The following is a 24,206-nucleotide window of genomic DNA, read 5'->3' as shown; positions in this document are numbered from 1 at the left end:
ATGTTTTTTTTAACTCACCAGAGTTGAATTAAAGCTCAACATGCTTAAGTGAGCTTTTCTGATCACCCATTGTCCTTCTGCCCATTAACCTGTCCATCCATCCATCTGTAAACTTCACAAAGCATCCTTGATGGGACGGACGTGGATTTCCGAGCGGAGGTGGGAATGCTCTCTAGGAATATCATTGTGAGGGGAGACAGTAATCCGGAGTTTGTGGAGAAAATTTTCAATTTTGTCCTGATGGATTTGATAAACTTTGTAAGAAAGCATCTTGCCCTGAATCTTAATTTCCATTTTACCATTGTTAAAATGAAGTGCCAAGTCCCCTCACAAGGGGAGATAATCAAGAAAAGACAAAAATAGGGTGGGATCATTAAAATATCTTCTTCTCAAGAACCATTACTCAGAAACTATTGGAAGGATTTGGGGTAGTGTAAATTTGTACACATTGTTCAAATGAAGTTGTGCAAGGGATATTTTCATCTTGATTGGATTATTATTTTGAATTTTACAGGTGTTTTTTCATTTTTAAAATGTGGTTTTGTCTCAAGAACCACAGGGCCAGAAACTATTGCAAGGATTAATCCTGAAAATTTGTACACTTATTATTCACCATATGAAGTTGTGCACCAGGAATTTTCAACTCTTTTTGTTCATTTTTCTGCATTTATAGGTTTTTTAAAATTTTAATTGACTTGTTCATTTTGGGCTCATGTATATTTAAGGTTTGAACATTGTTCAATCTAGAATATCTGTACAAAAACGTGAACCACAATAAAACTATTTACATAAAAATATATATGAAAAATCTTTGAAAACTTCATCAAGTGTTAAAAACAGTTTTTACATTGCACAGAAGATAATGTAATTTCATTTGTCTCTTGGGAATAATGACTGGACATGCATCCAGTTAAAGATAAATTAATGAGTTTGGTGTTGGAAGTTGTTTAGGCATATCTGTGTGTTATCAAATCTCCAGGGAATAAGGCACAAGAATTAAAGATCTCTCTTCTCTTATCCTCTTAATTGTAATTTATTGTCTGTCAAAGCACTTCATTACAGGATGACCAGCTTTTATTTTCAAAATGCATTTCAAATTGATAATATATCAAGATTAATTTGATTTTGTATAATGGTTTTTTTTCAACAATCAGTTTGCAGAGTGACATATAACATAATTGCAATACATTTTTTTAATGCATTAATAAAAAAAAATTAAATGAAAAAAATTAAAAAAAAATGTTACAATGGAATTAATATTGATGTTTCATTTGGTTGAACCTCCGTTTCATTCATTAAGAAACATGATGAGCAATTATATTTCACTGCAAAGGACAAGATAGGGTAACAGCCGAATTTTTGATATAAAAATCAGAACACTATTAAAACTGTGATAGCTTGTATAGTTAAGAAGTTAAAATGATGCTTACTTTAAGACAAGCACTAATTTTGATTCAAAGGCTACATGGAAGCCACTAGAGGGCTCAGAAATCATAAGGACCCGGACCACAATTACCTTACATATAGACTTATATAATAAAAGCATGTGTTTTATTTTCTTTGTAACTTTTTTAAAAATCTTTACTTCCAATATATCTTTGACCAATGATAGAGCAATGTGTAAAGATAAATATTCACATCCAGAAATAGTTGTAATGAATGTGGCCAATTCCTCTTCAAAGGTTATTAAAAATTTACATTGATGACCTCAGGATAGCTCTCGCTTGGCATAAAAAGTGTAAACAAAGCAAAGATTTCTTCTTATTAAACAGGTTCATATTTCTAGGCATAATTTTTGCTTGAAATGCACCTTGCTGCATATCATTGTAAACTTTAGACACTACACTTTTATTCTATACCCAAAAAGTACTGGCAGTAAAACAGGTGAAATTCTTATTTTTATCGTTGGGGAGGCATATAATTTCCTAAATGTGCTACATTTTAGGCATTTATGTCACCCTTTAATTGTGGCATGTTGTAAATTAACATCTTTCTAAAATGAAAAAAAAAAAGCGAAGAAAAAAAATTAAGAGTGAAAAAAAATATGACATGGAGACAAATACATATGTCAGAAAATATTGCATGAGTCAACTTACATTTTTACACATATACTGCATCTGATATCAGTGTATAAAATATATAAACTTGGTACGATAGGCAAGCGTGAATTCTACCATTGTTCTGAGAGAAGCTGTCACATGGAAAGCTGGGGACAAAGTCGTCATAGCAACAACGAGCCACAGACATTCTCAAAAGGAGACAGAGTTGCGAGTCATTCAGTCTGTCGCCAGTGACAACAGAACTATAACCTTGACAGAACCACTGAAGTACGAGCATCTGGGGGTCACTGAAACGTTTGATGGGACGGACGTGGATTTCCGAGCGGAGGTGGGAATGCTCTCTAGGAATATCATTGTGAGGGGAGACAGTAATCCGGAGTTTGTGGAGAAAATAGAAGCTTGTCCTGATGGATTTGATACTGGTAAGAAATCATTTTACCCAACTCATCTTAACTTCCATCGTACCAGAGTATTATAAATTTAGGGCTGTTTACTCTTTAGGAAATTTCATATTTTATGGATTTTGAATTTACCTAAAGAAATCATGCTTAAATATGTTTAATTTTTTGGTATGCTGTATATATGTAATTGCTTTTTAGCAATCATAGCAGGAAGGTCTAAGAGATATATGTACTTTAATTATCAATAATCTTTCATTTTGATTGAATTAATAGAAAACTTCTAACATTGTAATAATGAAACAGGTTACTGCCATCATGAAATTACACATTTAAAGCTCAAATTATGGGTTTAAAAATTAATATTTACTTAAAACTGCAGAAAGGGTTAACATCTTTGTGATTTGTACACCCTTATTCAGTAAGCCAGATTCAAAATATTTGTATAAATCTCAAAAGCACTCGTGTTTCAAAGAGAGGAACATTCTTTTTCATTTTCAGGGGAGTTTGCAACTCAGACTTGTTTCCAGGGTCGGTTTGGAGAGGAGATGGGAAGTGACCAGTTTGGGGCCCAGATCATGATCCACTCCCCGGAACAGAGTGGGAGTATGTCACATGCTCGCCTGGAATATGTGGAGGTGACTCACGCTGGTCAGGCCTTCAGACTGGGGAGATATCCAATTCACTTCCATCTGAATGGTGATACCAATGGGTCCTATGTTAGAGGCTGTGGAATCTACAACACGTTCAACAGAGCGATCAATATTCACGGATCACACAACGTCCTTGTGGAACACAATGTGGCGTACAATGTGATGGGAGGAGCCTTTTTCTTTGAGGATGGAATAGAAACTGGCAGCACTGTACAATACAATTTGTTAATGTTTGTGAGGGAGTCCAGCAGCCTCCAGAATGATGATGTCACACCAGCAGCCTATTGGGTGACTAATCCAGATAACACCATTCAGCATAACCGAGCAGTGGGTGGCACACATTTTGGATTTTGGTACAGAATGCATGTTCATCCAGACGGTCCCTCCTTTGACAATAGCATTTGTCCACAACATATTCCTGTGCGAGCGTTCAGAAACAACACAGCTCATTCCAATGGGTGGTTTGGCCTGTGGGTTTTCACTACTATTAAGACTAGAGAGGGAGGTGGATGTGGATCAACCACACCTGCCATGTCCCTGTTTGAGTCCCTCACCTCTTGGAATAATGAGAAAGGAGCAGAAATTGTGAACGGTGGAGCGCTGGAGTGTAGGGATTTTGTGCTGGTAAATAACAAGTTAGCTGGTTACGAAGGCAAACTTATCATTGAGGGAGAACAACTTTTCAAGAATCTGCTGATTGTCGGACATGCTCCAAGCCTAACCCGAACAGAACAGGGCTGTACACGAGCTGCCATTATTCTGCCATATGGCAATGGAATTACCATTGATGGAGTCCGATTTGTAAACTTTGATGAGAGCAATTGTGTGGGTTTTGATTTTGCAAGGATTGCTGGCACTTGTGCTGTGCATTGTGGAGGATTTTATTATGAGACAAGAAATCTCAGGTGGGTGTCTGCTCCAAATAAAGGCACCTACCCCTGGCCCTGGGCTGGGGTAATCAGAGACCTGGATGGAACCCTGATAGGAGAGACAGGCGATGCTGCCTCCATCGCAGCCAATGCTGGGAAAAGTGTCAGTTCTGCATCAGATACCCTACCACCTACGTGTGTCTCCTTTGATAAATTCAGCAGTAACCTGAGTGGCAGTATTCCAGCTAAAGCTTGTCCCCCAGAAGTCAAATATCATCGCTTCTCTTTCAATAATATCAGTCCTGCTTCACTGAATTTCAAGGATTTTGTGATTGTCAATCGTCATGGAAACGACTCAATGCCTTGGAGGAAGAAGGCTATCACCCACAAGTTGGGGTGGATGACAGTACTTGTAGATGGAGAGGACTATTTCTATTATTTTAAGGATGCTGATCAGTTGACCAACATCAGTTATTCTGGAACATTTGATCGCTTTCAAAAGGTAAGTGGAGGAACCATTTTGTTCATGAAGTGTGAAGATTTTGCTTTTGAATTTAAACATTTACTTCAGAAAATTCTGTTTATCAAATGCAGTTCTTAAAAGTCTCAAAACTGCCTGTTTTTTCTTTTTTATTATAATATGAGCTTGTTACAGAATAATACGGGAGGTTATGAGTACGTAATCATGAGACAGAAGGTTTCGTACAGACCAGACAGGTTTATGTTGGATGGCAGCACAAACATCGAGCCAACCCGGAATATTGATGGCAATAGTTTTCATGGCCAGTGGGAGTACCTTAAAAATGATAATGAGATCAAATACATCAGTAAGTATTTCAAGTCTAGACATATAGTTCTACAAAAGTTTTTATAAAGTAGTAAATAAAAATAGTTTTTTTTTTGTCGGGGGGTTGTGGTATACATGTATATAAAATATTTTGTTCATCTGTTTATATGTTTGCATGTTTCCAAGAAATGATATCCGTGCACACTATATTTTTTGCATAGGAAGCTCATACTTTGTGCAGATATTATTTATGGCCTATTGGTGTGTATTGACCTTAACCCAAGGTCATTTAGTCAAGTTCAAGTTCACCTTTAACACAGAAATTCCTATCCTTATCATATCTAGCTCTGGAGAACATTAGAGACTCATACTTACACAAAAATTGCACAAATATTGCACACATCTTGAAAGAATATGTATTTTCCATGACCCAGGATAATTCTTTCAAGTTCATGGTCACTAGCTGAACAAGGCAGTTCAGAGATTCTGTGTTCCTCACTAAAGAAAAAAAGGAAAGCATGCCTGGATTGAGGGGGAGGAGGGGTAATTAAAGAAGGGCGGGCGGGTTTCAACAGTTTAAAGTCGCATATTGAACATATTAGAACTTTTTAAAAAATGTTCTTGTGGTTATAGATTTGTGGGCTCTTTCACAGATTCTCTAGTTTTACCTTCTTTTCAAATTTTAAAAAAATATCTCTTTTATGATATTCATTTACAAGTAAAGTGAAAAATTGAAGTTCATAACTGGAATTATAAAACATCCTATTTCTAATCAGTATCATCCAGGAAAGCCCCATCGAGACGTAAGCGCAGTGTTGATGATGACATCACCTACAGTGTAAATTTCCGGGCCTTTAAGTGTTTCTATCTGGACTGTAAGGCCCCCGTGGATCCTAACACTGTCCCTCCCGTCACCACCAGACCTTACGACTTCGAATATTGGTCCGACAAGGAGACGTGGAAAAACGCGGAGCCTGGCTGGGGTGGTTATATTAGTAATGGTACTTATGACCTTCCCAAAGACGGAGATGATGTGAAGATTAATAAAGGTATTTAACATTTTTTATTTATTAAGCTTTTTTGCCTCCCAGAGTTTATACAAGAGGAAAAGGAAAACTTTTTTTATATAAATTATTTTATAAATTGTAATTACATTGTATATGCTTAATGTAATCAATCATTCAAGATTTTATGCAATTGAAAGAATTTCAATTTTTAATGTAGGAATTAAAGTATACATTGATATTGAAATAAAACAGGTGCAATTATTGGTTGTGAGATTTCTTTTTTGTTGATTTTGTGAATTAGATCAGTGGGTGGTGGCAGACACAGATCTTCCTGCGATGGGTAAACTGGTTCTCTACGGTACGCTGGAACTAGACGATGCTAATGGAACCAGGAACTTTGTCCTGAACTGTACCTACATCATTATCCTAGGGGGGCGGTTAATTGTCGGATGGCCAGACAAGCCTTTCCTGGGTCAGGCTTTGATTCTGTTGAATGGAGAACATTCTACTCCGTCCTATCCTATAACTTCTGGACCACAAGTAGGATCTAAAGCTATAGGTCTGTAGATTTAAAGGTTACATGTATGCTCATTTGTTTAAAGTGACAAAAAACCTTGAATATATGTTTTTAAACAAATTGAAAATTGAAACCTATTTTAAAATAAAAAGACATCATAAGAGAAAATGCTATTCACTTAGAATCTACATTAGATTTTTAGCTCACCTCAATGAAGTTGGGGGAGCTTATGTAATACACTCGGTGTCCGTGTCAGCGTCGGCGTCCCAGGTTAAGGTTAAGTTTTTTTGAGCAGTTTTCTTTTTAAGTACTTCTGTGTCCTATATTGATTAGACATGCATGGAAGATGCTTCTAGTGTGTTTCATTGTACCAGTCAAAGGTTCAGATGCTGCAATTTCAGCAAAGGTATGACCAGGTTAATGTTTTTGGAGCAGGTTAACATTTTTGGTGCAGTTTTTGGTTTAAGTCTCATTTCCAAGTAAATATAGGCCCTATGTTGACCAAATTTGCATGGATGGTACATTTTAGAATGCACACTACCAGGCTTGCTTCGGATGCTGAATCTAACCTACATTTTCCGGTTGAGTGAACAGGTTTATGTTTTCGGTGCAGATTTCATTTCCAAGTAACTTAGAGCACTATTTTGACCAAACTTGCATGAATGATACATCTAAGGATGCATACTACCAGACTTGCTTCAGATGCTGAATCTGACCTACATTTTCCAGTTGAGTGAACAGGTTAAAGTTTTTGGTGCAGGTTTCATTTCCAAGGTACTAGGAGCCCAATACTGACTAAACTTGCATGGATGGTACATCTTAGGATGCATACTACCAGACTTGCTTCGGATGCTGAATCTGACCTACATTTTCCGGTTGAGTGAACAGGTTAAAGTTTTTGGTGCAGGTCTCATTTCCAAGTTACTATGAGCCATATAATGACTAAACTTGCATGGATGGTACATCTAAGGGTGCATTCTACTAGGCTGGCTTCAAATGCTGAATCTGACGTACATTTTCTGGTTGAGTGAAACAGGTTTATACAGGTTTCATTTCCAAGTAACTTCTAGCTCTATGTTGAGCAAACTTGCATGGATGGTACATCTTAGGATGCACACTAATGGACTTGCTTCAGATGCTGAATTCGACATACATTTTCCAGATAATGGACCTCGTGAAAGTTATGGGTGCATGTCTTTTACCAAGAAACGGTAAGGCTTATATAAACCAAAATTGCACAAATGATGCATCAAGGGATGAAAACTCTTAAACTTGCTTCAGATGCTGGATTTTAATTAAGTTTTCATGATGAAGAACTAGTTTGAAGTTTTTATATACATGTAGGTCTATTCCAAAGTATCAAATCAAAATTGCAATGTTGCATTTTTGGATACATGTACACTTTTTGTTGGTTAATTGTGTGACTTTGCCTTACTTTAAAGACAACATTCGTTGAGGTGAGCTCTGTATTCTCTGATTACCTATGTTTATTAATCAAAAGAATGCTGAAAAGCACCATTCTTATTGTGAATTGCCAACTCAACTTATGGATTCTGTCACACCTTAAAAGATAGTGCTATATTTTGTTTGTTGTATATTGATGAATGTTGTCTCTCATTATTCTTTGAGGCTCTTGAGCCAGCAATTGAAATGGATAAGAACTTTACCAACATTAGTGCTCTATACAAGCAAAAAAAATCATTTTGAATATATTCACAGAGAAACAAAAAAGAAATAAAGCCAATTAACAGAGAAAAATGGAGTGAAAAAAATTATTTATCTGTCTAATGTTTATGAACACAATCCAGTAAGGTGTGACTGAGTTCTAAAAATAAAAATTGTTAGATTTAAGTCCTGAACATTAAAAAACAATACCTGTAAAACTATAGGAACATTTGGTGGACTTGACTTACACGGGAAGGATGTTGGAACTTCCTGGACGATGTTGAAGGTTACAGCCAATCCGGGAGACAATCAGATCACCCTGGTCACACCCGTCACATGGAAAGTAGGCAACGAAATCGTCATAGCTCCCACAGATTTCTCCGTGTGGGAGACGGAAACATTCAAAATCACTGCCATATCCAGTAATGGCATGACCTTGACCCTCAATAGCACACTGATGTACAAACATATAGGTAGGGATAAAAGATCATACAGAGCTGTAGAAAAAAAATAGTGTATTAAACTGGACTATTTTAATGTTAGCTGACAAATACTTAACTGTATAAGTATTTGTAATAGAGAGATTCATACTTTTGTTAATCTTGGTAAAAACTCAAGTCTGCTTGTTTATAAACATACCATTTATAAAATGTACCTATCAAATTTTCATATTTAGCTCACCTGACCTTTTCTGATTACATTTTGGCTGGCATCCGTATGTGTGTCTGTAAGCTTTCCACATATTTGATTATCTTCTCAAGAACTATTGGGTCAATTTCAACTAATCTTGGCAAAGAGCATCTCCAATAGAAGAGGAAGCAAGTTTAATTTGTTCAAATGAAGAGGTCACATCCTCTCAAAAAGAGATAATTAAGAAATTATGAAAGTTTATCAGCAAGATTTCAGAAATCTTTTTCTCAAGAACAACTGGACCAGAATAGATGACAAAGTCAATTAAAATATTTATTACATACCGTACATTCAAATTTATTCAAATGATGGCCCCTGAATGTATGGCAGTGCCACAATGGGCAATCAATGTTTTACAGACTGAGGAATGTATTGGAAAAAGTCTGTGGAAAAAATTGAAAACAACAAAGTCATGATTAATCTTTTTAATTTTTTTTTTACATGGAAGCATCCTAAGATAGTGTAGCTTGGAATGTGTTCAAACCATGACCCCCATGGCTAGAGTGGGGCTTCAATAGACAATGAAACTTTTACTTTGGAATTTATTGGAACAAATCTTTAAAAAAACTCATCAAGAGCAGCAAAGCTGTAATTTATAGTCTTATTTGAAACAGCAAAGCATTTGTAAGCATTGGAAGCATTCTCAAATAGATTAAAATTCAAATTATTATTCTCATGGGTATGGTGGGACCATGATAGGAGAGAAGAATTTTACACAGGAACTCAATGATAAATCTGATAAAGAACAGCAGGGTCTTAGTGACACAGGTGAGCATTGTGACCCATGGACCTCTTGTTGGGAATAAAAACGGATTTGAGGTCTTAGCAAATACTTTTAAAGCACTCATTTTACAACTTTGAAGGGTTAAAGAATGTGTATGTATGAATGCTTATACATGTATACAGCTTAAATGTAAGATTTTTTGTTTCAGCCCACACAGAAACAGCTGGTAACAAGTCAATGACCATGGCAGCCGAGGTGGGGCTCCTGACAAGAAATATACGAGTGGAGGGGGCCGCCTATGACAAGTTATACACCGAGTCATTCGGAGCCAGAATTGTGGTGGGGCGGACACAAGACCCTAACAACACTAATCTTCTATATATAGGTGAGTGTTTGGGAGACAAAAACTGGCAAACTATTAGAGCTTGAACCTTTTTAAATCTTACATCCTTTCAAAGGCTTTACATTTAAAACCAGATTCAATTTATTTTTTGACTTGAGTTTTGTTTATATCCATCTATTCAGTATCCATATAATTGCTTAAACTTTTGAGAGAATATTATCATGATTATAGCTAATTTATACATTTCACACAAATAAAATGTTCATTTACTGAAAAAAAGCAATTTTTTTGCACATAAATGAAAAAAAAATGATGGAAAAGTCTCAATATTTTTAATTTGTTAGGTTTTGTGCATACATGTTTGATGGAAAAGTTTAAATATTTTAAATTTGTTAGGTTTTGCCCGTATTTCCAATGTCGAGTTTTACCACTCTGGTCCAATGATATTTGTGATTTTTAGGTTTTCACGTATTTCCAATGTGGAATTTTACCACTCTGGTCCAATGATATTTGTGATTTTTAGGTTTTCACGTATTTCCAATGTGGAGTTTTACCACTCTGGGCCAATGATATTTGTGATTTTTAGGTTTTCACGTATTTCAAATGTGAAGTTTTAATTACCACTCTGGGCTAATGATATTTTTAATTTAGGTTTTCACGTATTTCCAATGTGAAGTTTTACCACTCTGGGCCAATGATATTTTTAATTTTTAGGTTTTGCACGTATTTCCAATGTGGAGTTTTACCACTCTGGGCCAATGATATTTGTGATTTTTAGGTTTTTACGTATTTCCAATGTGAAGTTTTACCACTCTGGGCTAATGATATTTGTAATTTTTAGGTTTTCACGTATTTCCAATGTGAAGTTTTACCACTCTGGACTAATGATATTTTTAATTTTTAGGTTTTGCACGTATTTCCAATGTGGAGTTTTACCACTCTGGGCCAATGATATTTGTGATTTTTAGGTTTTCACGTATTTCAAATGTGAAGTTTTACCACTCTGGGCTAATGATATTTTTAATTTAGGTTTTCACGTATTTCCAATGTGAAGTTTTACCACTCTGGGCCAATGATATTTTTAATTTTTAGGTTTTGCACGTATTTCCAATGTGGAGTTTTACCACTCTGGACAGGAGGGATGGGTGGAACCCTTTGACGCCCGAGGCTCCATCGCCTACATAGATGCTGGGACAGTCTCCAATATTAAACCCTCCTACGTCAAGAAATGTGCCTTCCACAAAGGATTTTCTCCAGCCATTATGGCGTATGGAACTAATAATCTACCTATAGAGGACAATGTCATAGCAGACACAGTCTGGTATGGTGAGTAGCTTTTTCCTGTATTAAATTTTTATGCCCCATCATGAATATGGCCGGGGCATACAGAGTTTCCGAAAACCAAATATTTCTATCAGTCATTTGGACTGATGACTTAATGTGTTCTACCAGTCCGAAGCATATTCTATCAGTCCGAATAAATTTTAAAATATACAGTGTATATTTCATGTCAGATGTAATTCAAAGAAAATGGCATTGAATATGTAAAAAAAAATTGTGGCTCACAAACACTGCATTTTGTGATACCCCAGGGTTATGCAACTATAATTTATTCAAGCCTGGCACCAGCTCACACAGGCTTATGGCAGCAATAAAGTCATAGCCCCAAGTAAATGTTGGGGGAAAGTAACAACTAATTATTAAATAAAAGTTAATTCTTGAAAAAAAAAAACTTCTCAAGGTTTCTAGAATTCTTTTAAAAATTTAAAGTTTAATTCTCTGTCATGATCACTTGTAAAATTGAATCAAATATAAATAACAGTTATGATAGAAATTCAAAATAAAAATAAATTTTACATTATCTTTACTTTTTCTTGGTGGGCATTGCACTTCATGACCTATATACTGCATGTGTTTACATGTACCAATAACAGAGGAATGGAGGAAATTCGGATTAGGAAAAAGCAATCGTTTTTCGAAGTAAATAAGTCAAGTAGAACTGCAAAATGGATAAGATTATGGATATTTACGAAAAATAGGAGCTTGCTGCATTGAAAATTTTCATTTATGAAGATATTGCAATAGATTAGAGTACAATAACTTAATCAGGACAAGCCCTCACCACAATCGGTCACACTGACCGGTATTTTAGCGAATTTCATCGGACATTTCGATTTTCTATCGGTTTTGCCGGGAGGACCGATAGTTTTCGGAAACTCTGGCATACAGTGTTTGTCATGTCCATCTTCCGTCCTTCAATCCTTCCGTCTGTCCTTCCGTCACACTTTACGTTTAGCTCTGTTCAAAGCTAAGTTTCAAAGAAACTATCCAAGATATTTTCATCAAACTTCATATGCTGATAGATATTGAAGAGAGCTATGCAACTGCATCAACATTTTTTTTACATCGACCTTTCCTTTGACCTTGACCTTACTTTTCTTAAATAATAGTTTAGCTCAGTTTTAAACATACCATTTAAGATGGTGTTATCAAACTTCACATGTTGATACAAACTTGCACGGATGATGCATCTCGGGATGAACACTACCAGACTTGCTTCGGATGCTGGATCTGACCTACATTTTCCAGATGAGTGACCAGGTTAAAGTTTTTGGAGCAGCTCCATTTCTAAGGAATTATAAGCCCTACTTTGACCAATCTTGCATGGATGATGCATTTAGAGATGGACACTACCAGACTTGCTTCGGATGTTGGATCTGACCTATATTTTCATTCCCAAGTAACTATAAGCCCTACCTGAACCAAACTTGCATGGATGATGCATCTAGGGATGGACACTTCCAGATTTGCTTCGGATGCTGGATCTGACCTATATTTTCATCCCCAAGTAACTATAAGCCCTACCTGAACCAAACTTGCATGGATGATACATCTAGGGATAGACACTACCAGACATGCTTCGGATGCTGGATCTGACCTATATTTTCATTCCCAAGTAACTATAAGCCCTACCTGAACCAAACTTGCATGGATGATGCATCTAGGGATGGACACTACCAGACTTGCTTCGGATGCTGGATGTGACCTATATTTTCATCCCCAAGTAACTATAAGCCCTACCTGAACCAAACTTGCATGGATGATGCATCTAGGGATAGACACTACCAGACATGCTTCGGATGCTGGATCTGACCTATATTTTCATTCCCAAGTAACTATAAGCCCTACCTGAACCAAACTTGCATGGATGATGCATCTGGGGATGGACACTACCAGATATGCTTCGGATACTGGATCTGACCTATATTTTCATTCCCAAGTAACTATAAGCCCTACCTAAACCAAACTTGCATAGATGATGCATCTAGGGATGGACACTACCAGACTTGCTTTGAATGCTGGATCTGACCTACATTTTTATTCCCTAGTAACTATAAGTCCTACCTGAACCAAACTTGCATGGATGATGCATCTAGGGATGAGTACTACCAGACTTGATTCAGATGCTTGATCTGACCTATATTTTCATTCCCAAGTAACTATAAGTCCTACCTGAACCAAACTTGCATGGATGATGCATCTAGGGATGGACACTACCAGACATGCTTCGGATGCTAAATCTGACCTATATTTTCAAAACAAGCAATTCAGTTGCATCACTATTCAAGATATTCTGATCAAATTATATACACATACAAATTTTCATGTTGCTTTACTAAGATATCCTCAGGGGGGCATTCATGTCCTATGGGCATATTTCTAGTCAAAAATAATTCATAATCTTATGGTACATTCTAGATTTTGAGGTTAAACTTCATACTTTTCAATGAAAAAAAAATTTGGCTTAATGTTTACTCTTTACTTGTTTCCTATTGAGAATCAGAAATATATAGCCTTCACGTGTCAAAATACTCTTAGTGTCTCTCTTGGGCATGAAATTGTGCATTAAAAAGAAAAAAGGCCGTTATATTTGAGATGTTTCAGTCACAGCTAATATAAATAATAATTACAGTAATGAGAATCTGAAGCCTGTACTGATTTTCAATTTCAGCTGTGGAATCTATGAGTGATGGTTCCATCATCAAAAACAATTTTGTGACCAAGGTACAATGGGAGGGATCTTATCAAGATCGCAAGGAAACATCAAACTTCCGATTCAATGGGGCCTTTAACCTAGATAAAGCCACTAACCTGATCCTACAAGGTAACCATGTGGGCGGGGCCGAGAGGCTGGGATTCCGAACTACGGGGGAACCCTGTGATGTCACTGCCGTCAACCCCTGGAGAGGAAATGTCGTACACACGGCTCTGGTTGGAGTTGGCTTGTTACCCATCAATCCTCTACCAGGTTAGCTAAATCCTAAAACTGTAAATAAAGTTGGCAAATGAATCTAGAGTTACTGGGAGAGTTTATTTTGCCCAACAGTTGCAAAAATTTGTGAAAATAATTGGCCCATGTAAGATATATCTTCTTTTTTAATTAAATACTTATTATCTCTATAGAAATAAATTTTACTTCTTTTGAATTCTTCTCCTGTAGCTTATTTAAGTCAGTGTGTGAAGTACTCATATTTCACCCTGTGGAAGCTCCTGGACTATGGCGTTTTCTACATTGGCAAAGCCAGCCATTCTGTGGAAAATTTAATGGCTGCTGACAATGGAGTCAGTGTCTTCCAGTTTATAATGGGACCAGCCGCCCTGGGGCATAATTACGCCAACAAGTACGCCAAAGTGAAGGACTCACTGATTATTGGAACCTCAGATGAGCTGAACTGCTCCACTGCTCAAGGTGATCAGACAGATGATAACATCGCCATCAGCCGGGGTAAAATCCAGTCTCATAGTTCACCACTCCGCATTGGGGTCACCATGCCAACATTTTCCTCAGGGAGTAATGCTTGTCCCAACATGCCTTGCTCTGGTATAATGACTTACCAGGCCATCAAGGGAATATGCCATCTCCAAGGTAGGGAGTATGTCATTTGCTTTAATTGTTACAGATGCTCATAAATAATAGAATACATGTAATTTTGATAACAGCCAGTGTGTTGCAGGGCTGCAAGATTCTAACTCCTAGTAATTTAAAGGAATACCTTTTCAATGTTAAACACATGTAAGTGTTTAAAGGATAAAGTATGAAAATTATTTTGTTAAATGGACATTTTATATTGTGTGTTATATATGACTATTTGTAGAATCTTTATCATATATTACAGGGTTTTTTTGTCTCCTATTTTTTCTTAGATGTGACATTTTCAAAGTTTTCCAATAAATGCAACAGTCAAGGCGACCGAGCTGTTGCCCCAAATAAAAAGAATGATGATGGAAACCACCCCTTTATAACCGAGAGGATTCAGTTTTACAACATGGAGGAGGACAATAAGATTATCTATTGGAGATCAGATATTGGGTAAAATATAAAACAGACATTTTATATAGGAGCAGACATAGAAAAAGATGTTCAATTAACTGTGTATTCCTGTATGTAAACCATAGATATTGGTCATCTTCATGTTAAAGCAATTGGGGAGAGCTTTTTTAAATAAAAATCTTGACCTAATGCTTTGACCCTCTCATGACCTTGAACACTTATGAAGATACAGATTGGTAAGAGCACTTCAACTGTGTCATTATACTCTTACCTTGATCTTACTTCCCTTCATGTTGGTGTTACTGATACCTAAGTTAAAAAAAATGTTGAAGATATTTCATCCAACTTTATAGGCTAAAAAAATTAATGAGAGCATTGAAAATGTGTCAAAAATGTAGATCATAGAACTTTTGACACATTTTTCTAATGCTGCAATACAAACAAACATACCTTGGGCAGGGAATTCATGTACTATGAACATGTTTGTAATTTTTATAGACCTTCATATTTATTGAGAAGTTGAGTCTATCATTATATAACATTTACCTCAACTTATCAGAACCGTGGCAGGTTGTGAACTTATTTGTATTAAATTCCCTTCACATGTAAGAATCCATATGTTTTAAATCAAAAAAAGAATAATTAATTGCCACACTTTTTCTTCTAAGAAGTCCTGTTTGTTTGTTACAGTAAGATAAATTCTGCTGACTGTGTGGACATGGCCTGTGATGCTAAGGTGAAGTGTCTGCTTCAGGATCTAGATGGAACCTTTCTGAACTCCTCTGGATTTATCATTCCACAATCAGAATATGAATGGAATGGAAATCCCCAAATGGGATTAGGGGATTACAGAGTTCCAAAGGAGATGCTAGTGAGAGCCAATGGAAGCCGAATTCCAGTCAATGAGATAGCACCTCACAAAGGTAATGCATCATCAATATTGATATAGATCATTGCCATTGTTCAGATAGACTGGGTTCCTGATTTAGAAATACAAAATATAATTCAATACATGCATTACTGTTGATTTAATATTTCTCTTGACTTTTCTTTTGTAGCTTAGTAGCTGGATGAATTTTAATAAGATTAAAAATTAGAAATTCTAAGAATTAAGACTTTACCTAGTTATGACGAAATAAAATTTGTTGGATAAATGAAATTTCCATGCATCATCTTTAATTGTAGATATATTATATACTTTTAGATCTATTTGTTTGAAATGTTGACTGTCGTTTTCTGTGTCATGTTTCCAGGAATAAAATTTGTTGGATAAACAACCTCAAATTTCCATGCATCATCTTTAATTGTAGATATATTATATACACATTCTTAAGCCATCGTTGCTATTTGTTTGAAATGTTGATATCACCTATAATAGATCTATTAAAATGAAGTGCAGACCCTAACTATGCATTATTCCAAGTACATGTATTTTCAATAGGGATGTCAGACTGTCAATACCGGTCCGAGTATCGAATACTAAAATCGGCACTCGGTTACTCGGATGTATATTTTTTAATATTTCTAAGCTTATTTATTAATGCATTAAACAATCTGTTTTAAAACATAATACTCATTAATGCACTTGTACATATAATTAGGGTTTCCTACTCCTCTAAATGACCGTTATCGCCTGTGGCAGTGTTTATACAGTAATTATCGTGACCAAGCATCTGTTACCTGGCTTTTCTCACCTTCGGCTGTGTTCTACCCTTTTTTTTGATTTGCTTTAATTATTTGTTTTCAAAGAACATCGTTTAAGTTCTGTTATGATTAAATAAATTAGGATAATTTTATCAATTCTCCGAGAAGCCGTGAATTCTCGGGAAAAGAAACAGATGATATTACACGCGCGATTGTTGATATACTTGTGTTTGATTACATGCCAATACATGTACAGATGGTTGAAGGCAAAGGCTTTAAGAAACTGATGTCCATCGATGCACCAAACTACAAAATACCGTCCCATAATATTATAAAATCTAGGATGAAAAGTGTAGAAAATGGTAAATCCGCTACAGAACATCAAGTTCAAGTCAAACAGTACGAGGACGTCGCAACAAAGAGTTACATTACAATTACGGAGTAGATTATTTTTTTTAAAACACAAACACTGTGAACCACTTACGATTTCATTTCTTGTGTTTGTAAATATAATATTGAACTTAAAAAATGTTGTATTAAATTTCGTCGGGCACGAAGTGCTCTTCATTGCTACACCAGAAATACATTTACGGATAAACCTCCTATCAGATGCATGTGGCTTTATTACTACAAGAGTTTACAATATTTACATTCATCAATTTAATATTTATTTACACTTTTACCGAGCATTATTCCAAAAACGTACATCCCTAATTTTCAATAATTTTTTTTTACAAAAAACAAACTAACAGCACAACCATCTTTTGGAATTGTAATCTGGTGTACTTCAGAAAAAAGACTTGTTTAAAAATATTTTAATAGTAAGCTATACTCTCAACAAAAACATCATGATTAATTTCTGTTTCAGGGAAGGAGTATTTGTTGCATTACACAAGTGTTTCTCCTCAGAAGTCCCGCTTCTTCTTGCTGGATGCCAGGCCAGACGAGTGTATCGCTCTGTCTGTCTGGTACTCCCAGCCCTGGAGACTAGACGTCTACCACAACGGAGCGTTTATAATGCCCCCCAATGCCAGGTTTGCTGGGGAGGACAACCGATATGTTATTGACCCCCCTCCTGTTGGACAGCCAGATTTCTACAAACCAAACGTAACAGGGTGTCAGCAGAAATCTGGACTGAGTTACTTTAATCGGGATTCTGGGATCATCACTTTGTTGATCAAAGGTCCTGAGCCCGTGGAAATAATCACAGTAAAGACTGTAATGGTGTCCTTCCAGATTCCAGCAATGCCAACATCTGAATTTTATGGAGACAACATTGTTAGGAACTTGGCAAGCTTTTTGAATATTGATGAAAGTCGAGTACGCATCACTAATATTGTGCGAGAAACATCCTCCTCTTCAGGTGGTCGTAGAAAGAGGTCGACTGATGTTGTGACTGGTGTAGAGGTTGAAATCAGTAACCCTCCTACACAGGGTAAGTAATAACAATCATCCCTCCCACTCAGCTTCCAGTATAGGTTACAGTAATGTTAACCCTCTCTCTCTATCTCTCTCTCTCTTTCTCTCTCATTAAGAAGATACAGGGTTATACATGTATTAAAATTGTAGCCATTACTTTAAGGTTGATAATGATATATTCTACAGCTGGGCATAGACTAGTATGCTTGAATATTTTCAAACTAACCACAAAGAAACAATGTCATAATTTTTTTTTAAACATTAAAGAGGTAAATTCCACTGCTGAGGCAGGAGATCTGTCTTCTGATCAGCTACAGAACATCACTACGACGATAGTGAATGAGGTGCAGCTAGGCACTACGTTACGTAGCATGGTTAACATCACCAGCGCATCAATATCTGAACCCCCACCTGACCCTGATGACCCCAACTGGCGTAATATGGCAGAGGACACCAGCGAGACGCGTTATCAGGAGCTGGCCCAGCCCTCATTGATGAGGCTCTTCACCCCCGTTATACCCATACATGAAGGAGCCGCGTTCTCAAGCCAACCCAAACTGCAGGTCTATGATGCTAATGTAAGTTGTCAAAAATTCATGTCTGCATGGTACATTTAATGTTATTTGATTCAGCATTATTGTTGTGTCAATTTATAAATGATGAAAGGAAGGCAAAAAATGTTCATAAGGACCCTTCAAGTAAAGGGGAGTCAGAGGAATCAAGTTTGTCTGTCTGTTTGCAATAGTTGTTGACAACAGAATTTTTTTCAAAGTGCATAACAGCAAGACACTTTTGATTTTGAGGTCACATCACTTTGCTTGTCTGTACATATGCTGTACATTGGCAAATAATCACGATGGTTTTACTTTCGCTATGTTCATGATTTATCATTTTTCCGCAATATTAAACCCATCGTGAATGTCATTATTAGTTTTTAGAAACGTTTAATGCTTATGCGAAATTTTGAATTAATTTCTTGCATTGTGAAATTAAAACCATCACGATTGGTACTTTTTGAGATATCGTGAAATTTTAACACATTGGAATTAAAACGATTTACAGTATTTAAATTTTTATTCATAACATTTTAATAGTGACATAAAAGCTAAAACATTTCAACAAAATCATTTCAATTTTTAGCTCACCTGAGCCGAAGTACAAATATGCTTATCTCATATATATATAATGTGGTGTAAAATTATATGATTTACAGAATTTATATAGATCTTTTAGGTTCTTTAAAATTGTCTTCAGCACAAATTGGACCTAGATTCTGCTTAAAACATGTCTATATTTATGAACAGGGAAATGTAGTCAGCAAGCTTGGTACCAATGTAAACCCCTGGGAGATCACTGCGACCCTGAGGAATGGTACTGGTGACCCTGCAGCCCAGCTACTGGGCACCAGGACTGCCAAATACAGCAATGGCTGGGCCAACTTTACTGACCTGGCCATCAGTCACATGGGCACAGACTACATCATTGACTTCAATGTGACTTACCCGATCATGGCAAGCTTCTCACTGTCTTCTGCTAATATATCTGTGGCACCGCGGATGATTGTGGTGGATATTATCAACATAACCTCGGATCCGCTGGAAAACTCTTACATGACAGTGGATCTAGAGCTTCGTGATAAAGTCACATCTGAAGTCATCAAACAAGTCAACTGGAGGGTAGGTTGTCACGTAGAATTATCGCATCACAGTAGTTTGTTGCATGGAAATACATTACATAGGGATCTTTAAAATCTACTTGATTTTGCTCTAAGAAGCTTTCTCTAAGAAGATCTATTTTAAAGATTTTTTGCATGAAAAATGTTATATATATTCCCATACAACAAGCTACTGTGATCTAAGTTTCCTTAAGGTATTCAATCCCTAATAGGAACAAATTCAATGAAATTGAATACATAACACTTACAGATATGTGTGCACTGAATACTCGGTTTATTTAGACATGATTCTCATTTATTACTATTGGTATGTATAGTGGGATGTGTCCTAATTAATGACCTTGAATTTTGGTAAGAGTTATCTCCCCTTTTTTTAATTAATGAAAAAAATCAATTTAGAAAAAATTAGACGGTAAAAAAATTCTTTTTAATTGTCATTTTAATGTTTCAATGCATCTATCCACCGCAGGATTTATTGATAATCAAATTATTTAATTTTTATTTTGAAAAAACGCCTTTTCCCATAGACTTCAATGCAATCTTTGTTAATTACCTACTGCTTAATTAATGAAATTTTTAAAACTTTCTCGCGGGCAATCCTTTTCCACTATAAAATGCTTAATATAATATCAGAGTATTATGTACTGGACGGACATTTAAGGGTAGGGAATTTGGTCCCATTAGGGATGGAAATCCTTAAGGGTCATTTTTAAGCAAAACCAAAAATATGAAAACATATTATGGTCCTACTTTTCTTCACAATCCAATAATAATTTAATATGTACCAAAATCTTATGTTAATTGATCTTCTTAGAGTAGATCATACTTATAATGATATAGAATTTCAGGCAAACTTATATAATATTAATTCCAGTTTCTTTTAATCACAACCTTTAAATATTGCCCTCAAATATATTGCCACTATTTTGTTTTAAAAAAAAAAAAAAACTGTGTTATTTAGACACCATAATGGAATGGTTTGTCAGGTGAGCACTGTAGCCATGGGACTCTTGTTATGTAAATATTACATTGTTTTTCATTTTAAACAGAACCATAAATGGATTGTAAACGTAGAGCTGGGAGGACAGTCCTACTACTGCGGGTTACTGAGTGGTAACACCAACACTACCTTTGATGACAACAGTGGTATGGCCACGCTCTCAAACTTCAGCTTTAATGTCCAGGGAATGGTGGTCCTGAAGATAACCGTGACCTCTGACCCCCCGGAGTACACACTGGTGATAGAGACTCTCATTCATATCCAGAAATTACAACAGATCCAGTTCTTCAAAAACAGCTCTCAGGACATTCAGTTGAAATTTGATGCTAATTATGATACTGTGGTGGGGACTCGATACTTACTTCACTTCCAGGCGATGATGGGCAATTTCTTGTCTGGTCTCTACCCTGACATTGTGCTGAATTCTGTCAAGATTTACAGAGGTTAGTATTCTTGGTAGAATATTATTTGTACAAGAACAGCACATTAAAGTATTTATTCTAGATTCCAATACTGTTATTATAAAGATCAAAGAGATATTCGCCAATAAAGGAATCACAAACATCATCTACAAATTGTTAAAATCTTTGTCTTCTAATTAGGGCCCTGCAAGGATTTGTGGGTGCCTTACATTATTCACTCTGTCTGTCTGTCTGTCTTCTGTCCAGGCAGTAAGCATATTTTGATGTTAAGTTTATTTCTCTATGATTAACTTGATCTTTTTTAGGTAGTATTTTGGTCACGTTCCAGGTGTCGGGGACTACCAGCATGATGAATACTACCGTTTCTTCTCTGTGTGGTGCAGTGGAGAACAAAACCAGCTTTAACTTCCGCGGAACTTCCCTGACACTGGACAATTATCTCTCCGTGGATGGGGAGAATTACTACGGAACAAAATGTGCCCCTATTGAGGAAGTTACCGAGGAGGTGAGATAAAATGTCACACGGTCTAAACGGCTGTCACTGAAACTGGTTGTTGGGGGAAAATGAATTGATGAAAGAAATATGAGCAGTATATGCAAAATTTACAACTGTCCCAATCCCTCTCAAATTGTTTGTTACATACCATACAAGATCCTCTTGTACATGTAGTATAATTGCAGACTTGTTTGGCTTATGCAAATAGTGGACACCTTGTTTTACTGAAAGAAATAGGAATAATTAGGATTCATTTTAAAAGCAGAACATAATGATGCTACAGCTAATGTATCCATGTATAAAGTTTATGAGAAATACATTGATGAAATTGGACTGTTGCAAAATTTCATGTGTAAGTTATAAGCTGTGCCTTTTTCAATTATAACTAACTACATCTAGTTTAATTGTTATATTAAACTGAATGTTTTATGCAATTGAAAATAGAGGGGAGGTGCACATGCATAGATTTGGCACAGTCTTTAGTAGTTGGAAGTATCAACCATCATTGAGCAAGGTTGACCATCCATTGCAGCATAGGAGGGTGTTGTTTCATCAGTCAGAGGGACACCACGTTTTTAACAAATGTTTCTTAATGAGTCAAATTCAAGTACAAAATAATGTAATTTACATGAAAGTATTATATTTTTTCAAAATATTTTTTTCTTTGTAATGTTCATTCAGCTCCTTGCCTTTTTTCCAGGTGACATTAAATCCTACGAAACCTACTGAGGAAGTTACTGAGGAGGTGAGATAAAATGTCACACGGTCTAAACGGCTGTCACTGAAACTGGTTTGTTGGGGGGAAAATGTACTGATGAAAGAAATATGAGCAGTATACTAGTATGCAAAATTTACAACTGTCCCAATCCCTATCTAATTGTTTGTTACCATACATGATCCTCTTGTACATGTAGTATAATTGCAAACTTGTTTGGCTTGTGCAAATAGTGGACACCTTGATTTACTGAAAGAAATAGGAATAATTAGGATTCATGTTAAAAGCAGAACATAATGATGCTACAGTTAATGTATCCATGTAATTATAAAGTTTATGAGAAATACATAGATGAAATTGGACTGTTGCAAAATTTCATGTGTAAGTTATAAGCTGTGCCTTTTTCAATTATAACTAACTATATTCAGCTCCTGGCCTTTTTTCCAGGTGACATTTAAACCTACGAAACCTTCAGAGAAAGATTTCTTTACAATGGGAGTATACATCGCCATAGCTTTGGTGGGGGCTGCATTGTTAGTGATGATTATAGCCCTTGTAGTCTGGAAGGTGAAGGTCGCCCCCAAGTCTCGGACACACTGTATCACATCCCCTGAGTATTTCACCAAGACGGAGAGCGTGGAGGTGTTAAGAGCATCCAAGTTAGACGATTCGGTTCTCTGCTTTGAGAACGAGAGTTATGAGGAAGTTCCACCAGCCGATACGTCATTCAGCACATTCAACAGAGACAGTGCCTCTTCTGCTGACACAAAATCGGAGAGTAAAAAGTGAAGCAAAACAGGGATTATTGGAGAGAAAGTGGTTTGAAGAACAATTGTGCTTACATGTAGATTCTGTTTGTTTCGTCAGATTGAATGAACATTGCCTTACATGACAAATTCTCATTTTATCTTTTGTCAAGTAAACTTACAGGTTTTGAACATGACAGAGTATACATACACAAAGCACAGAAAATACATATCACTTTTGATAAATCTTGTTTGGTTGAAAGAAATGAGATTTTTGGGGGGGGGGGGGGGTCACCAAAAGTTTTACTTTTTTTTTTACATTACTGTATTATTTATTATTTTTATATATATACAAATATATTGCTATATTGTTTTTTAAATTACATTTTCAGATCTCCTTGTTAGAACTTTTTATGTATTGTGTGTGGGGGGGGTGTCATTTGTTCTGCCTGTTATGGGTGTAAAGTGGATGTAAAGACTGCAGCAAATACCATCAAGCAAATTTTTTAGTCTCAATGAACAGTGCAATTTTGTTTGCCTACAAAACTTTGACCTCCATGAATAAAAAAATGATTCCACAGTCCCAGTGCCATCTTTCAAGAAGCACATCTGCTCAAATTGCTCATGATTTAAGAAAAAAAATTCTTAAATTTAAGATTTTTCCCAAAGTTTAATATATCCATATTTAAAACACAAAATCTTAAATCTGAGTCCCCAGGTGGAGTTTATTACTCCTACCATAAACTAAATTTTTGGGGAAGAAGCTGCATGCATTTGATAATGAAAGCTGCCATCAAATAGCAAACTTTTTTTGAAATCCATTGTCTACAAAAGAGAATCTCAGGTGATGCTACCCTGGTGAGTGTCAAGGCCCACAGGCCTCTCGTTACTTAGTATTCTATATGATACTGTAAAAGGCAGATTTATTTTGGAGTAAATTAAAATTAATTTGGATCTCGAGATTTTATCCTATTAATCAGTGCATTGACAGATTAGTCTAAAAGATTATATTGTAAGTATTACCTAGTAGTGCCTGGGCTAACA

At 36.1% G+C, this 24,206-nt stretch overlaps 1 protein-coding gene across 1 annotated transcript in view; it reads left to right on the top strand.

Annotated features, from left to right (window-relative positions):
- LOC134236250 (fibrocystin-L-like) overlaps positions 1-23,457 on the top strand; it is a 55,860-nt gene extending 32,403 nt beyond the window's left edge. The window contains exons 34-52 of the mRNA XM_062718425.1: positions 2,158-2,482; positions 2,960-4,482; positions 4,636-4,807; positions 5,544-5,816; positions 6,076-6,333; positions 8,181-8,429; positions 9,579-9,755; positions 10,806-11,039; positions 13,726-14,022; positions 14,215-14,640; positions 14,919-15,084; positions 15,736-15,968; positions 17,546-18,124; positions 18,376-18,686; positions 19,413-19,784; positions 20,833-21,226; positions 21,511-21,710; positions 22,402-22,446; positions 22,864-23,457. Of these exons, the coding sequence (XP_062574409.1) occupies positions 2,158-2,482; positions 2,960-4,482; positions 4,636-4,807; positions 5,544-5,816; positions 6,076-6,333; positions 8,181-8,429; positions 9,579-9,755; positions 10,806-11,039; positions 13,726-14,022; positions 14,215-14,640; positions 14,919-15,084; positions 15,736-15,968; positions 17,546-18,124; positions 18,376-18,686; positions 19,413-19,784; positions 20,833-21,226; positions 21,511-21,710; positions 22,402-22,446; positions 22,864-23,205 (6,576 nt within the window). The 3' untranslated portion in view covers positions 23,206-23,457. The remainder of the gene's footprint in view (positions 1-2,157; positions 2,483-2,959; positions 4,483-4,635; positions 4,808-5,543; positions 5,817-6,075; positions 6,334-8,180; positions 8,430-9,578; positions 9,756-10,805; positions 11,040-13,725; positions 14,023-14,214; positions 14,641-14,918; positions 15,085-15,735; positions 15,969-17,545; positions 18,125-18,375; positions 18,687-19,412; positions 19,785-20,832; positions 21,227-21,510; positions 21,711-22,401; positions 22,447-22,863) is intronic.
- Positions 23,458-24,206: the final 749 nt, after the last annotated feature.

Source organism: Saccostrea cucullata, unplaced genomic scaffold (assembly GCF_032062105.1).
Source record: "Saccostrea cucullata isolate Sc308-1 unplaced genomic scaffold, CSIRO_AGI_Scuc_v1 ctg578, whole genome shotgun sequence".
In the NCBI taxonomy this organism is placed as follows: Eukaryota; Metazoa; Mollusca; class Bivalvia; order Ostreida; family Ostreidae; genus Saccostrea; species Saccostrea cuccullata.
This window is presented reverse-complemented; position numbering and strand designations above follow the sequence as displayed.